Genomic DNA, 17,470 nt, shown 5'->3' with positions numbered 1-17,470 from the left:
TTCACTACCCTGACCAGGCTAGCACAGAAACAGCTTTCATGCTGCTCAGGCAGAACTGTGTTTTACTCCAGCTAATCCTTCTTGTCTTCCGAGGACAGCCTTCTCTTGGTCTGGCTAAGGTTTTACTTTGGGCAGCTCAAACAGTGAACGCTGCTAGAATCACAGAGTCTTGTTAACGTCCAAGTGTACATAAATGTAAAGCAAGCTCCTTCAAATGCTCACGTAAAAGTGCTCATAAATAGAATTGCAATTAGTCTGAACAGAAGTACATTACTGCTACTGCTTCAGACAGATTTCCAAGACTCGGATACAAGTTGTGACAATTGTCCTACAAAGTATATTAATGACCTGGTTAAACAGAAACAAACAGGAGTATGGTTTGTTTATAAGCACCGACCAAGTCTGCAGTGGGAAAAAAATTAAAATTGTGGATTTGATATTTTCCACGTTAAAGGTAATTCAGTTCTCAGAAGCCTAGCCAAAAAATCAAAGTGGAGCCTACTTGATTGGCATTATAAAAGCAATTAAGTTACAGACCTGTCAAATATATTAACATTTGGCTCTGTCTGCTCTACTTGTCTATTTTGACTAGTTGTAGAATCATTTAATGATTTACAGACCTTTCAAGTCTTAAGGCATGGTAGCTGTATTAAAACTGTGACCCATTATTTCTTGGTCACATCATAAATTACTGTGACATCATAAATATCTTCCTTTTTCTCATAGAAAGGTAGATTTTAATTCCTGACTTAAGCTTGAGGCTTTGTTTTTTGGGGTTTTTTTTTTGAACCTGCACTGGTAAACACGAAAATATTTTACTGCCAGTAAAAGAAGGAATAATAGGAGAAAGGGATGTGTAATAAAATACAATTGTCAAAACAAATACATGTTTTAAACTGTAACGTACGTTCATATAAAATTTTGCAGTCATTATTTCCACTATAATAGGAAAAAAAAGAATACATTTCAAATGGAAAGAATATTAAGTATGTTTGTTGGAAAAAAATGGGCTTTTTAAGAGTTCAGAATTGTTCAGTTCTGCAACCAGAAACCTATCAACCTAAACTTATGCATCCCTCCTTGTTTTAGAGTTTGAAAAATTTCCCCTCTCTTTTTTTTCAGAGGAGAAGGGAAATGAAAAGGAAGAGGAGAGAGGAAGCAAAAGGGGAAAGCACCTCTAATTTGTTATGGGAAAATACCTTTGGAAAAAAAATTAAAATTAAATTAACTAATCCAAAAGGAAGATTCAAAATAGAGTGAAATGATGTTCTGCATAACTCCTTACTGCTTTCAGGAAAGGCCAGTTTAAACAGGTATGACTGGGTGAAAATTTCAGCAAACTATTTTTTAAAACATCCAAACCTTCAAGGAAATGTAGGGTGAGGTCAAAGAAAAGCATGAACTCTACACCAGGAACTTCCCCACCCTTTGGTGCAACCTCTTGGAAGGGCTATCATGTTACTGTATGTTGCCTTCCCAAACTTCATTATAAGGCTTAAATCTAAGATTAGCTGAAAATTAATCAGAGACAATTAAAACAGAGCAGTGTTGAAATACAATAGGTTTGCACATGTGAAGTTAAATTTAAGTCCAGATCTAGCTGGGGTTTTTTGTACCAAAAGTTTACAATTAGTTTAAATTATTTTCAGTATGCTGCAAATAACTACAATTACAGTGGTTCAGAGGAGAAAACTACACTTTAAAAATACCTAATTAATTATAGTATATTCTGTTACATTATATTAATTATATTAAATAGACTTAAAATCTAATTAATTTAGTTAACAACATAAATTTTATGTAAAAAGAAAATAGCTTTAAATTTAATCAAGGAAAAAAATGTATTAGGAGCTTCTGAACTCTTCATTAAACAAGAAATGTAATGTTGGGCTTTTACATATGCAGGTAGAAGTCCCCCTGAAAGTAATGGAAGTTGCATTCCCTGACTACGAGGAGAATAAACCTGTTAAGAGTTCAAGAGATGGATGCCATTTGCTTTCAAAGCTAATATGAGCAATCGTCAAGACCACCATCATTACTTAACTATCTCAATAAACTATACCAGAACTTTTCTGTGTGACAGCAGTTCTTTTTTTTTTTTCAGATACACATGCAGAGATTTTTTTTCCCCTGGCATACATAATGTTTAGTTTCATTTTACCCATAGCTCAGCCTTCCTTGCCAAATAGAATAGAATTTTATCAGATTTAGGTTTCTGAATAATGAAAGCAAGAATGACACCTTCAGTCTCCTTTAGCCTACAACTTCGAAATGTCTGAATTTTTGCAAGAAAGACATCTAAGAAGTATGGGAATTGCAGTCCATACACCCTCTACCTCCACTGCAATGCCACAGAGGAAATGCAGCTCAGATGTGGACTTATCTTTATTACTCTCTGAAACATAAAATAAACGTTGTAAGTAGCTTAATAAAACTATTTGCACTGGATCGGTTATTTGGCACAATTCATCTGGAATTTCACATCATATTCCTTTATAAAAATTAATTCTGGACAGGATTTTGCACTTTCTAGATGAACTCCATCTTAACCGTATCTAATTTTTATGTTCCATAGCAGAGTTGAGGTTGTCCAAGCAGGTCCAATATGTTTTAACTTTATTACAATTACTATAAAGTCTCTAGAAATATGCCTAAAATTGTCTTGACAACTTAAATAAAAGCAGATCTGTACGGGGTCTGTAATTGTACTGTGCTACATGATTTAAACTGGCTAATAGTGAGCACACACTGAGCAGCTGGGAAGGAAAAGACTGTGTGTGCTCGGAAAGAGGAGGGAGTGCAGAAGGAAAGGTTAATAAAGCAAAATGTTTTTCTCTTTTCTTGCTGAAAATTAAGCCTCTGATTTACCTATATAGTTGTATTACTATATGCAGACAAGGCAACATATACTATATAGCTATTTCTTTTTAGTCATGCTATAATGCTTTCCCAGTTACTTCCAGACACACAATATAAATTTTTCAATTAAACGTGGAACTGATTTAAGGAACTAAGCAAAATGACTCTCACCTAAAAGCTTAATGTTAAAGGCAACACCTCAAAATCTCAAAAATGGTATTTATGCCACTTTTACAAACAGAGTTTTCAATTGGTTAATATAACTCAAAAAATAAGAATAATGACCAGTGCTGTATCAAAAAAATCAAGTTACTTTTAACAGAAGCTTTTAAGTGAATTAAGTTTAAAAGAAGCAAGCAGCTAAACTCGGTATGACTAGTGATTATTTTTTATTTAAAATATAAAATAGATTGAAAGACCATGAAAAAAAGCTTACAGAAACTTCAAGATTACTGCCACTGTAAAACAAAGATTTCAAGTTGTACTTACAGCTTATCCAAGATCATCCTTTTATTAAAGAAACCCTGAAGGTAAGTTACAGCATTAGCAGAAATCAAACCTAGCATATTTGTGCACTTTTTCATTCAAGGAGGTTAAGTCAGATTTGTGGTTTAGATGCTCAGCAGATCCTAGCTCTACAGTATCATTACACAATGTCTTGGAACTGAAGCTTTTTACTAGTCTAATAACGATAAGGGCTATATAGGATTCGCATGAGTGATGAGAGTCCTAAACGCACAGCAGAGACAAGAGTTCACGGTGGGTGTCAGGCATTGTGCAAATCTGGAAGTTACATATATTTTTATGGGTAATAAATACCATAGTCACTAGGAAAATTTCTTACAAAGGAGATGGAAATTTTGAGTTAGTAATGTCCATAACAACCCTCCTTAAGATTCTGCATTGAAATATAAAGATTATACTTTTAATTATATTCTTGGGGGGTCTCAAAAAAAATAAATCTCAACCAACCTATCACTTTCATCTTCACATAATAAAAAGCTATGAAACAGGCCGTTAACTGAACTAAGTGCCACGAGGTCATGAAGTAAAAGATCTTTCTATTTTCTTCTTTTCTTCTTTTTTTTTTTTCCAGGAGAGAAAACAGTTTACAAAACAGAAAAAGACTTGTTCAGTGAAACAATCAGCCTTAGTTACAAGTGCAAAAGTCAGCCATGTGTACTAATTCTCAGTAATTATGATGCAAAACGAACTCCTTGGGGACTTAAAAGTCAACGCCTGGCAATGGTTGGGCAAACAGCGGAGTGGAGCTACTCAGGTGATACTGACCCCTTCAAAGCCCTTTGTGTTACTGAACAACCCAAACCATCCAAGTATCTGCTCTGTTCTCCCTTTCTTAGGTATTAATGCTACACTGTACTCACAGGGCTGGTATTTAAAACATTAAAATCTAGCATGCATCCCAGCACACAGCTCTTGCATAAGCAATGAATACACTCCAAGGAAACAGAAGCACTGGAGAAGGAAAATTTAACATCTGTGTTTGTAACACAATCACAGCTGAGAATTAGATGTGGAGAGTGGAAAGGTGATAGGGCAGGTATCTTTTATAAAATTCATCTTAGTGGGCTGCCCCTTTTTAGATTCTAACACATCATGCACTCCTGCCTTCTTGCCTCCCACCTAAGCGATTACTACATTGTGAAATGAGGTAAAAATCCAAGACTGAAAATTTTCAAAAGCATTCAACAGTGTCCTCACTGTTTCCACAGTGAAATCGCAGGTTTCACATTGGCTTAAACAGGGAGAAAAAGTTAGGCCAATACAACACTGAAAGCTATAGGAAAAGGCCTGTCTTTGCCATCTCATATTTTATGCATATATTTACGCCATGAGAGAAAAATTCACCCCAAAAAACTAGGCACCACTTGTAATGAGAGTCTCTGTTGCTAGTCTGAATTGGGTTTAAAATTACAAAAAAACCCAAAGACCACCTGCAGAAAAGACAAGTTGCAACCTATCTACCTGGCACTAGACTATGCCCTTAAGTGGAGCACTACAGTTAAAAGAAAACTCAAGGCATTCTGCCACTGCACGTCTACTGCTACAACTTTATGCAGCATCTCACTGTTAATATATATTTCAAATACCAAATAGGACAAGCCAACATTTACAGCACATTTAAAATACGTCTCAAACCACCTATTTCTTAAAGCAGATCCTTAGTTTACAATGAACTACTGGCAAAAAGCTTGCTGCAGCATTCTCATGAATGACAGGTCTCTGTAAAGAGTGCTTTTTGTACTGCATTAAAAAATTCACAGCAGTCTGTAAAAATAAAAACCCTAGATCAAATGACATTTTAAATGAAAATTTTGCTGAATTCTCTATGGCTGCTATGTTCATAAGACGTTTTATTAGTGTAAGGGGCAAATACTTTTTACTCTGCAAGCACTTTATTGCATTTTTCCTTCATTTACAGCATGCTTTTTATTTAGGGCTTTAGAGACCCACATTCTTCTCTCCCTCCCCTTCTTTTTTTCTCCCCTGAATGCTCCTAAAGTTACAGAACAAGGGGATCCTACCTGGCAGTCTACAACAGGTCAGTGATCAAACAGAAGGAGCAGTGAGACAGCAGCCAAATCGTGCCCCATCTCCTGAGAATTACAGAAAGCCAGGGCTTCTCAGCCTGCAACGCAACCGAGCCACTGCACCCTGAGGCTCAGATAATCGTAGTACACTCTCTGCAAGCACATACAGCACAAATCTCCGCAGCTACTGAGGTTAAGACACAAGCATTTGTTTTTAAGTTGCTGCTCACTGTAGTTTTCGACACAGGTAGAAGTTGCTTGAAAATGTGACCTCATCTGTCTTATGACAGCAGAAACAAAGATAGATTGAAAATATACCAACATTGCTCTGCCCCAGTGATCAAAGCTGGTTTAAATAAACAGTGTTCTTTATCTGTAAAGTGCACTGATCTTTGAACAACTATTCATTTTACCTAAAGTATTTACATTTGCTTGAACAAAATCAATACACCAGATAAAGTAAGCTGTAATATGAACAGACAGAACTAGACCAAACTGTGAAGTATTATCATTTACCCAGTAATATGCCAGTTGTTCATTAAGATACTACTTTGTGCAAGCAAAACACTCTTAAAAACTTAGTGGGTTTTAAATACAGCCTACATTCAGGAATGCATTATGTACTGAGTTAACATTACACAGCCTACGTCTGCTATGAACTCAAAGAAGCATGAGTAGTTTTTGCCATTTCAAAAAGCCAGTATCACTGCAAAAAGTGAAAATTAGTGGGTGCAATAACACATCAGGAAAGAAGTGACGTGGCAGAGTGGGTGCCACAAACTAGTAACTCATTATTAACTTCTGGAAAGGTTAGCATGAATCCTCTTTAGGCCATAAGCTACAGCCAACATGAATAAAGACACATTCTTTATTAAGGAAACAAACTCTAAGCTGTGAGAATTATACAGCGCAGTTAAAAGGCACGATGCACAGAAACATTTACCCTTTCATCAAGAACGGCTGGCCTATCTAGGAAAGAATTGAGATGCTCTAGTAGAGTCTGCTCTTGAACCGGATCTGTGGTTAAACAGAAGCCTTAGTCCACATAGTTAATCTTACACACTGCACTTTCATGAATCTCATATGAAGGAAATTAAAGATACTTACACAGCCACCAGCAAGAATTTCTGCAGCCAGTGGGACAGAGCCATCTTTAGTCATAAACTTATCTCTCACAAAATCATTAACCTTAAAAAACAAACATACATGAAAGCTGATAAATTAAAAGATGGGAGAAAACACTCATCAGCTGCAAATTCTGTGCAACTGAAAATGCAAATACATCCATGAGGCTACCAAACTAACAGATATCAAACAAATCTTATATTTTATATGAAAGATTGTAAAGCTGAATGTTTTTCTTTCTAATAAAGATTTGCAGCATAATTCAAATATTTATTATTGAAAAAGATAACAATCACTAATTAAACAATAAAATAATTATCTGAAAATTAATGATAAAATCATTTAAGATTTTAGAAATGCTCACTACATTTACAAATTCTAAATATAATTTCAAATTAACATCAGAATGTTCAATAATAAGTTTTAACACAATAGTAATTCAATTAATAGCATTAAGTACCTTCCTTTTTTTAAAATGCATGCTACTAGCTTTGGTGAATACTAGCTTATCAGTGAATAACCAATACCTTACGATTGGGTAATAATAAGAAATTCTTCCATGTCTTAAAATCATTCAAGAAATAACAAAATTACAGAAGGAAAACATTTAGGAAAAAAAATGCATGCAAACAAGTTCCTTTCTTACCAATACTTCACTACATGCTCATATTATCTCCTGTTGCGCTAGAATTATAAACAGTTGCTTTGTGCTTTTTGTAATTAAGTTTGTATCAAGCAAAAATCATAGAATCATAGAATCGTTTAGGTTGGAAAAGACCTTTAAGATCATCAAGTCCAACCATTAACCTAGCACTGCCAAGTCCACCACTAAACCATGTCCCTAAGCACCACATCTCCACGTCTTTTAAATACCTCCAGGGATGGTGACTCAACCCCTTCCCTGGGCAGCCTGTTCCAATGCTTGACAACCCTTTCGGTGAAGAAATTTTTCCTAACATTCAATCTAAACCTCTCCTGGCACAACTTGAGGCCGTTTCCTCTTGTCCTATCACTTGTTACTTGGGAGAAGAGACCGACACCCACCTCGCTACAACCTCCTTTCAGGCAGTTGTAGAGAGCAATAAGGTCTCCCCTCAGCCTCCTTTTCTCCAGGCTAAACAACGCCAGTTCCCTCAGCCGCTCCTCACAGGACTTGTTCTCTAGACCCTTCACCAGCTTCATTGCCCTTCTTTGGACACGCTCCAGCACCTCAATGTCTTTCTTGTAGTGAGGGGCCCAAAACTGAACACAATATTCGAGGTGCAGCCTCACCAGTGCCGAGTACAGGGGGACGATCACTTCCCTCGTCCTGCTGGCCGCACTATTCCTGATACAAGCCAGGATGCTGTCGGCCTTCTTGGCCACCTGGGCACACTGCTGGCTCATATTCAGCTGGCTGTCGACCAACACCCCCAGGTCCTTTTCTGCCAGGCAGCTTTCCAGCCAGTCTTCCCCAAGCCTGTAGCATTGCATGGGGTTGTTGTGACCCAAGTGCAGGACCTGACAGCCTTGTTGAACCTCATGCAATTGGCCTCAGCCCATCGATCCAGCCTGTCCAGATCCCTCTGTAGAGCCTTCCTACCCTCAAGCAGATCAACACTCCCGCCCAACTTGGTGTTGTCTGCAAACTTACTGAGCGTGCACTCGATCCCCTCGTCCAGATCGTTGATAAAGATATTAAGCAGAACTTGCCCCAATACTGAGCCCTGGGGAACACCATACCATGTTGCTGACACATGAAGGATAAAATCCTTAATGCGCTAATTGTAATTAGACAGACTTTACAACGTGGAGAAATGTGAAAACAATCCATTTGCAAACTTACAGTAAGTTTTATGGCCTTCTCTGGTGCTACTCCTAATAGCTGCGGTAACAGACCTGTAATATGGAAATAGAGAATTCAATGCATTGAGTAACTTGGTATTAACTAAACAAATCAACAAATATATGTAAAGATCACCACCTAGAAACAGGCAATTTTTACAGCAATTTTGTGTTCTTATATTTAATGAGAGTACTTAAACATTCCACTTTGGGAACAAACTTTGTGCTACCACTTCAAGTGCTACCACTGCCTATACGTATTTGTTTCTTTAGCTTTTTTAAATCTGTGATATTAGCTCACTTTACGCTTAAACAGTAATACAGATTTGCCAACTATGTTTCAGTACTCTGTCCTGAACTAACATTTATTTTCTGCATTTTCACACAAAAATTAAGACTTTCTAACTAATTTTGTGAGATACACAATGCATCCACTTCAAAAATCACGACTGCAGTACCTTTTTCTGGCAAAACCAATGGCATTAGATGGCAGGACCCAAGAGGACAGGAATCAAAATAATGCAAAACATTCAAACATGTATGACTGCATTCTTGAGCTCTTTGCCCAGCTAACTCACCAGTTCTTAAAACAAAGGAAGTTATGTTGCTTTCTGCCCAGGTATGGAATTTCCTATTTTATTTTGTTAGAAGTGATGCGCTACAGAACTGGAAGTGGGAATCTGACTGCCGGCTTCACTTGCTTGAAGTGAACGGTCAGTATTTTGTAAACTTGTAGATGACACAACCTAAAAATACGCAAAGCTTACCAACTAAGCCTGTGGCTAGAATGGTGTCGCCAGCATTCATCAGCATAATGAAATTAGGACACCATTCAGAAATGTGAGGACAATCACTCCAGCTAGAGTTCCTGGTGCAGACCCTTTGTTTTAGTAGCTCAGGCAGCACCTTTGGGTACTTTCTACAAAGCTTGACATTTTCGTCTCTCCATGGTTTTATTTTTGAGGAAAAAGACAACAATTAAGGTTCCACCTCTAAGAGCTAACTTGCCAAAAAGCATTTTCCCAAAGAGCTAAACGTCAGAATAACAAAGAGAAAAATGTACGTGCACTGGATTAGTGTATTCTTCCATCCTGCTACCATCCATCAGCTTTACTGGTTACTACTGATGCTCTTAATAAGGAAATGACATTGGAGAATAGCACCATTTGGCTTGTGGTAGCAGCAGGGCCAACCATATTTATATACTAATGCCTTTAAAATTTTGCACCTGTGTTTGCATTTGTTTTTCAAGTGTCAAAAAGAGTAATTAATTGCATATACAGCTGATGTACATATACACCTAACATTTACCCAAGACAACTATGTTGAATTATGATCATACGGCTGAATATTCAAACAAAAGAATACAGTAACACTAAGTTCATATACGGTGGCTCAAGAAAAAGAGATTCTGCAGATTAAGTTAAATCTCAAAATTTGGATTTCTTAAACAGTTTTAGTTGCACAGGTGACTTCAATCCAGACTTCAATGAAAAACCATTAAGACAGTCAGAACTGTGTAATTAACTATTACATTTTCTGCAGCACTATGAATAAAACACAAGGATATACAATAAATAGGATTTTTTCAGTTTTAGCCTTACACAGAGAAAATTATCTTTGTAACTGCTATGATATTTACATCTTGCTATAGGACATGTGTGGCTTCGTATAGATATTATCGCTAATGAATCTGTATCTTCAGTGATTAAAAAAACATTCCGTTTACTTAACAAGCACACTACCTGATCCTAAGCCTAATCCAGTAGAACTAGAGCAGGTCTGTAAGCAGGTATGTAATTCCAAAAGAACCTGGAGATCATTCATTTTAAAATCACATATACATGTATTACTACACCTAAGCTATATATAACACGTCTTTGAAGTTATACCGTATCAAATAAATTAGAGAAAAAGACATTCTAAAATATCAAGATAAAAAATTATAAAAATAGTCCAGTTGGAGATCTGTATGAACCTCCAGTTTTGGAAGCAACATAAGCAGGACAAATCAAATTCATTTTCACTAGACTGATTTGAAGATGGCCTTTTTATAATTTTTCATTTTTCAGCTACTAAGACTTTGCATTTGTAAAGGCACTTGTAAAATTGCAGGAAAAACATGCTTATCTTGGCACAAGTTATTTTTTTTTCCCATCTGGTCCATTCCTTTTGCGCTCAAATCTGAATGGGACTGTTACGACTCAAAACTTTCCATAGAACTTCAATGTAGAAGAGAAAGATGAAATAGAATAGGTAGAAGTTACAAACCACCCCCCCACACCAAAAAAACCCAGAAATCCCCACTGAACCACCAAAAACCCAGAGCATTTTTCTCTTTTTCTCTCTCTACTTCACGCACGATTTTATAGTATAAAAGTGCTTTGTCAGTTTAATTACAGCTAATGCTGTGTATGTCTACTGCAAGATAGCATACAGTATTCTAAAAAAGGTAGCATTAATTTTAATACTACATTTTATAGCCTTGCCAGATACCAGCTAGGCCTACTGTCTCCAGCAGCTTAGGAAGGTGGAGGGACTCTTTGTTTGCTCTCATACATATGTAATAAAGCTATCTGTAAGTGGTACCTGTGCATTCTATATGTTATGACCATCAAAACTAAATTCTCTTTATCGTTTTGATGGGAGCCCTGAAACACTGTTGAAAGATTTGTGAACGTGATAAAGATGATAAGTTTTGGAAGAAAGCAAGCACATCGAGGGACACATATGAAAATGTCATTTTTCTGTTGGAGTTATCCTGACACACTGGGAATTTTTTAGTGTTACTATACATTAGCAGATCACCAATATGACACATACACAGATGTAGGACAGGCTTAGAAATGTTTGACAGTGTCTTAAAAATGTATGCTTCCTATAACATCAGAGAATAACATTTTGCACATAGGCAGCCTGCTAGTATAGTACACAGCAAACATGTTATTCAACCCATTTTTATATATCCAAGGCTTTTTAGTAGTAATTACCATGTACCACTTTGTATCTGACACACTGTCGTAGTGGGAGTCTATGGGAAGGTGAAGGTATATGCGAGAGAGAGCACCAAGAGCTGCATTCAGTCTGCGACATCACACAAGTTACTTTTGAAAGCAGTGTAAATACACTGTGAATATACGCGCAATAGCTCTTCCAGCCCAGCTGCAGTGACGGCATCAAGTAAAAAAAAAAAAAAAAAAAAATCTTATTTGGCCAAAGTATTTTTTCAGACATCTAACAGTGAAACTTCAGTTTCACACTGTGTAATGGATGTGATCTTCCCTTCATATTAGAAAAATCCACTGACTGAAGGAGTTGTTGCTCAGTCTAGGTAAAATATTTGAAACCTTTTGGACATCTGATAGAAAGATGGTAACAGAATACTGCCAAATTTTTCTATTACAGGATTCACCCAAGAAATTGGATAATTAATCACCAGTTGCCATTCAAGCACAGCTCCCTCAGACTGGAAATGGGGTGTTTCTTGAAGATTTTGTGCTTTGACAGAACTTTGGGTAGGAGCTGGCTTGTAATTCCATTCTACAAAAATGGTAATTCATTGTATACTTCTGGACGAAAGCTTCTGCCACGGTCTTGTTGTATCATTAGCACGGGAGTCCATCAGTAATAATGAAGTTGGATGATGAATGAATGATCAAAATCTAAGATTAGATGGCATCTGGAGTCACTGCAGTGCTAGAAGCACCATCAGAAGAAATAAAACTAAGAAGTTCCTTAACAGTTAATGATCACAGATCACAGAGTCTTCCGCAGCATTTCCTGTCTGTTTCATCCTCTAGGAGAAGTGGTATTAGCAGCATGGCTAGTGAACATTTTCATGAGCTACATTTTATGTCCGGTACTTAAATTTCCCATAAAATTTCTATCAAGTATAGGTGAAATAATCTCTAATAGATGCACTGCTTAAGACTGTGAAGCATTCTGTGACTCATGAGGTAGACTTCTGATTAAAATAATGTTAAGAAATGTAGGTGACCTCATCTGTTGGAAGAGATGTTGACAAATCACAGCTTCCAAAATTTTCTTATATTTGCATATATATATAAATACCTGTGAGTTTCTAAATATCTATTTCAGGTATAAATGTAGACACAACTGTAAATTACAGGTATATGAGATGAGTATTCTTTTCAGTCATGCTGACGAAGGGACACATGAAAAATTTGTCTCAGATGTACAGTCTTAAAAAAAATTAATCTAACAACACAGCATTCAAATAATGCATATTATAAAGATTCTGCAGAGGTTTATATCATGTTGGGTTTTTTTTTTTAAATCAAAGTATCTTCTCAGTGGAAACACTGATTATCCTTAGAACCAAATTGACACTAAACAAATTTAGTGCTCTCTTTATATCCACAAGATGGTGTAATTTATCCTTATCTGAGATGGTGGTTTAGAACATGGTGGTTTTGCCCTTTTCAAGTTTGGAATAAAATAATGATACGAAAAAGAAAAATCAGTTCACTTCACTGGATGGAAATACGTGCCTTGTATTAAAAATATCATCTGAAATGGCCGAGTTCAGAGTAGGGTTTATAATTCCTGCTTGCTTTCTTGCAGTGCATCATGACAGAGAGACCACTGCTCCAAACGTTTCTACTATAATTTTTTTAAAAGGTTTTGCATCACTATTCAGCTAAGCAGGAGAACTCTACCAATGACTACTCCCTCCTCCCGTGGGGAAAAAACTCCACATTTACTTAACTCTGAACGCACCACAGTGTAAGAAAGAATACCAGTTACCGATGAGCAGCAAAAACTAATGTACTCTGTAGTTTGTCTTACCTAGTGTAGTATTTAAGACTAGAACGAGATGATTCTTGCTATAAGTTTACTGCATTAAACTGGGTCAATATACTAATCTATAAAATGTTCCTTTCAAATTTTTTTGTCCTCTCAAGCTTAACCAGAAACTTTCATTCTGCACTCAGTTGCTCAACTTTCTCCAACATCATCTCCTCAGAAAGCAAGCAACAGTCTGCATTTACAGAACTGCACAGAGGAAGCTCCACATTTTTAAGGAGTTTTCTCTATTTGACTCTTTAAAAAGAGAAGTTAAATCAGGGTACCCTTTAAGTAGAGAATCTGTAGAAATGCAGGTCTCAATTTGCCTCTGAAATGATGGTGTTCTTTGCCATCACACGATTTCTACTATATAATCCAGAAATGAGATTATTGCCCTGGGTTTAGAAGTTCAGCTCCACCAAACTGTCTGACATTTCGCTATTCAGTACTCCTTCAAAGACTGAAAAGTAGTAAAGGGGATGGGGAATGGAAGGACAAGCTATACTGATGAAGGTTCCTAAAGTTCCCCAAATTTGGCAATGAAAAAATCCCTCCAAAACCACGACAAGCAAATGGAGTTAAGAACACACATTTATGACATTTCTGAGGATTTTTTTTCCCAGATGAAAAAAATCACTGTGCTTCAGAGCTTCAATAAGACAGAAGCAGCTAATAGTGGAATTCTGCATATTTCTTCTTTCAGGATCCTGGAAGAAGCAGAGATACATTTGCAGGGAATACATTTTGTTCTTTAGCCAATAACTGGGACTTTTTATGATTTTGATTGCTATAAATCCTTACAAAATAGAAACCACGTCAATACTCTTTATTAAATTATTAGGCCTACTCAAAAAATTGCCTCAAACTCAGTCAATAATAACAGAGCCTTCCCATGTCCAATTGTGCTGAAATAATTACAAAGTCTGTATTTTGCGGAGGAGCTACTTAGCCAGCCTCCAGTAATTCAGGTCATACGTTAAAGAGTGCACATGTATCACATCACTTAGTTTTAATGTTGTTTCACACGTCGTCTTATAAACTGTTACTTTTTTTTCAGGTGCATATAGGTTTGCCAGATCATAACAATATTTTACTGAAATCCTCCAGTCTTCACTCCTGATTCAACTGCTTTTAGCAATTAATTTCTGTCATTACAATATTCTTATTTTCAAAAGTTAAAAAAAGTTTCTAAGCAAGCCGGCTAAAAATGAAATAAGTAACGCAAATTTCAAATCCTCCCCAATGAATATGGCAGAGGGGGATACGAGATCTCAATAACTGGGATACTAGAAATATAATTTGCTTTATTGCTGTGACAGAGAAGAACTCCAGTCCCATGCAGTAGTTTATGATTCTTTATGACTACTTCTGCGTTACCTGAGCTTACACCATTGATGCCATAACTGGGACAAGGACAAAATAAAGAAAAAGCCACCATCTAACTGCAGGCACTTACCTAAGATACCCAAAGGGAAGATGATTTACATCCTGAACAGAGTAAATGAGCTTTTGGGGCTTTCTCCATTGACTACAAAGGGAGCTTGGAACAGCTAACTTCGTAACTTGGGTGTATTGGTTACATATATAAAGCTAAGTGGGTTGAAACCCAGCTAATCTCTCTGGCTGACTCAACAGTGACAAGCTAAGAAGAGGTATGCATAAAACTTGATAAAGATGACTATTCCCAATGATTAGCGAAGCACATGCAACTGGTTCAGAGACCTTTTTGTCACAAAAGATATCACAAAAAGAGATCTGGTTAATAACAAGGTACCATATTTTCTCTATGTTTTTATGTTTTTAAATAGAAAGAAAACAGATAAGAACGAACACTGAAACAAAAAAACAAAAATGAATGATCTAGCTTCTTACCAAACTGGACAAAATATTCTTGGTACTAAGGACTGCTAAGGAAATGAAAACTTGACTAACAGTATATTTTTGCTGCAGGAAATTGCTATTGTTGCCCTATTGCAGATGAGGAAGGAAAGGACAGAGAGGTCCTACAGAAATGTTCTCATTACAATGAGGTTTTAATTATCAAGAAGTTTGCAAACCCTTCACCTATAACAGAGTAGAAGGAAAAGCACAAACAAGGCAAAATTGACGTCTTAACAAAAAAGGCTTAAAAATCCAGAGTCCCACTGAACTCTTATTAGCATCTTATCATTAGTATATACCTTTTAAACTTACCTCTATAAAGCCCAAAGAAACCTTCATAACGTAGCACTTTCTTGAAGCAATCAAAGCTGTTTTTATACATAAGTTCTCCCACAAAAGAGCCTGTAGAGCGCTGGTTTTGCATTCGAGTTTTTACCAAATCAATTGGGTAGACTGCAGTGGCTCCAACAGCTGCAAATAAAAATTAAGCTATAAGAAAACATGATTTGGCATTTGCAGTGTTTGACTACAACTGTCATCTTCCACATTTACATTTCAAGTATCAGTTGTATCTTTTTTCTCCACAATATATTCTGGATACATTAAACTACCTCCCACAGTTTTAACCAAAAGCACTTCCTGGCCCTACCTCATTATTAATCTGAGTCTTCTGAAACTGGTTTGGTGACAAATCAGATAGCAACACCACCTGCAAACTCCAATGGCTTGTAAATTCCAAAACTCTTGTAGACCAGATAACCCCTTCCCCTTCAATCTTATAGTCATCCCATCCCTTAGACAGGGCTCCAAGGGAAAGACTGAGAGGCCTTCCACACTTAAACGAAAGGCAGAAGGGGAAGAAGGGCAGAAGAAAAGAAGAAAAAACCCAAACAGTGAAGATGAATCTTCTTTTGCTCAGCTATGACTAACCTCCAGCAACTGAACCAAGGGCAAACCTGTACGCTGATTCTGCAATCTGGATGAGAATAGGTCGAGACACATCACCTGGAGCTTTCTGTCAAGGCAGAATTTAAAACAAAAGGAAAGACAACAAAAATAATCAGAACATCGTATTTCACGAGAGAACATCTCATGATCAGACAGATATAAGTATACAGATACCTGGAAAAAATCCCACAATACACTGGAGATTTTGTTTTCAATTATTATTTCTTTTCCACTGATTTCTAAGTGCCATATAATGTAGCCTCTTCAGATTGGAATAGCAAAGAAAAGAAAGACTGATATTGCAACAAAATTATACAACTCCAAAATCAACTGTCTAAACGTGCATATGAGGGCACACATACTGCATCTTAAGTCATTAATTTTCTACAGCTAAAAGCAACTCCAGTTTAGAATTTCTTTCTACCGTCACCAAAACCAGGTATACCTATTACTTCTCAGGCTATCAAAACAAGTATGCAAGCATTGCTCATACATATTAGCTAAAGGAAAATAAGGTTTCATAAAGCACCCCCACAATTTCATTCTGCTCACAGTCTATGAGTGCTAGATTCAACCCAATGAAAAATAAATTTCATAAGTGCTCCAGATTTAAAATTGCTATCTAATAACAGAAAAGAATTAAGAAAACAGAAGTTCTGCAGGGGCATTAAGCCTTCCATGCTTACTATCACTTTTTGTAATACCTTTTTTTTAGGATACTACAAGTAAAAGGACAAAATAAAAATATGGATATCTTTTTTCCTGAAAATGTGTTTAAGTTTTAGCTAATATTCCAATGTAGGTGGAGCTGACCAGAAAATAAACTGAAAGTATCAATGTAGCTGAAAATCTTTTCAGTCTCAGCATCAAGCAGCTGACATTAAAAAGGAACTGGATGGAAAAATGAAAAGGTAGGACACATATGCAGAATAAATGGTAAGATTTAAGCAGGTTCATATGTCCTAGCCTCTTAAAATGGCATAAATCATACTAGCAAAGACAGTGGCCCCAAAGCAAAAATTGAAGAAGCTGCTACTTTCAGCACCACATTTTTGGCTACATTTTACTGCCACCTATTGTAACTTATGTTACTTGATATTCAGTCCAATGCCAATGCTTTTAACTCCTTTAGGAGTCTTCTAGGAATAGATGGTGAGCTTTTGGGAGCCGACTCATTTCAGTTCATCCCAGCATAGTCAACATTTAGTCACTGCTCAAACAAACAGAAAACCACCACCCTAGATACTGTCTTGGAGTGGTGGTGGGGGTGTTCGCATGTAGGGGTGGGAGGAGAAGAAGAAAGAGAAGCAAAAGAGACTCATGTGTACACACACACACAGAGGCCTGGCTTATGGCCTGGTAGTCCTAAAAATGTAGCCTGCATCAACTCATTGTGGTCAAACTGGCGTCTCCGCACAGACCCAGAGCAGGAAAAAAAAACCAGCAAAAAAACCCTTAGCCTCACAAGACAC

General features: G+C 36.8%; 1 protein-coding gene across 2 annotated transcripts in view; it reads right to left on the bottom strand.

The window, feature by feature from the left end:
• SLC25A13 (solute carrier family 25 member 13) overlaps positions 1 to 17,470 on the bottom strand; it is a 103,665-nt gene that overhangs the window by 24,395 nt on the left and 61,800 nt on the right. For both annotated transcript variants that reach the window (XM_050890820.1, XM_050890818.1), the window contains 4 exons: positions 15,981 to 16,065; positions 15,363 to 15,521; positions 8,362 to 8,414; positions 6,519 to 6,599 (listed from right to left, as the gene is read on the bottom strand). In XM_050890820.1, coding sequence (XP_050746777.1) covers positions 6,519 to 6,599; positions 8,362 to 8,414; positions 15,363 to 15,521; positions 15,981 to 16,065 — 378 coding nt within the window. The remainder of the gene's footprint in view (positions 1 to 6,518; positions 6,600 to 8,361; positions 8,415 to 15,362; positions 15,522 to 15,980; positions 16,066 to 17,470) is intronic.

This window comes from Gymnogyps californianus, chromosome 2, assembly GCF_018139145.2.
Source record: "Gymnogyps californianus isolate 813 chromosome 2, ASM1813914v2, whole genome shotgun sequence".
Taxonomy (NCBI): Eukaryota; Metazoa; Chordata; class Aves; order Accipitriformes; family Cathartidae; genus Gymnogyps; species Gymnogyps californianus.
The sequence above is the reverse complement of the archived record's forward strand: the minus strand, read 5'-3'. Positions and strand labels throughout refer to the sequence as shown.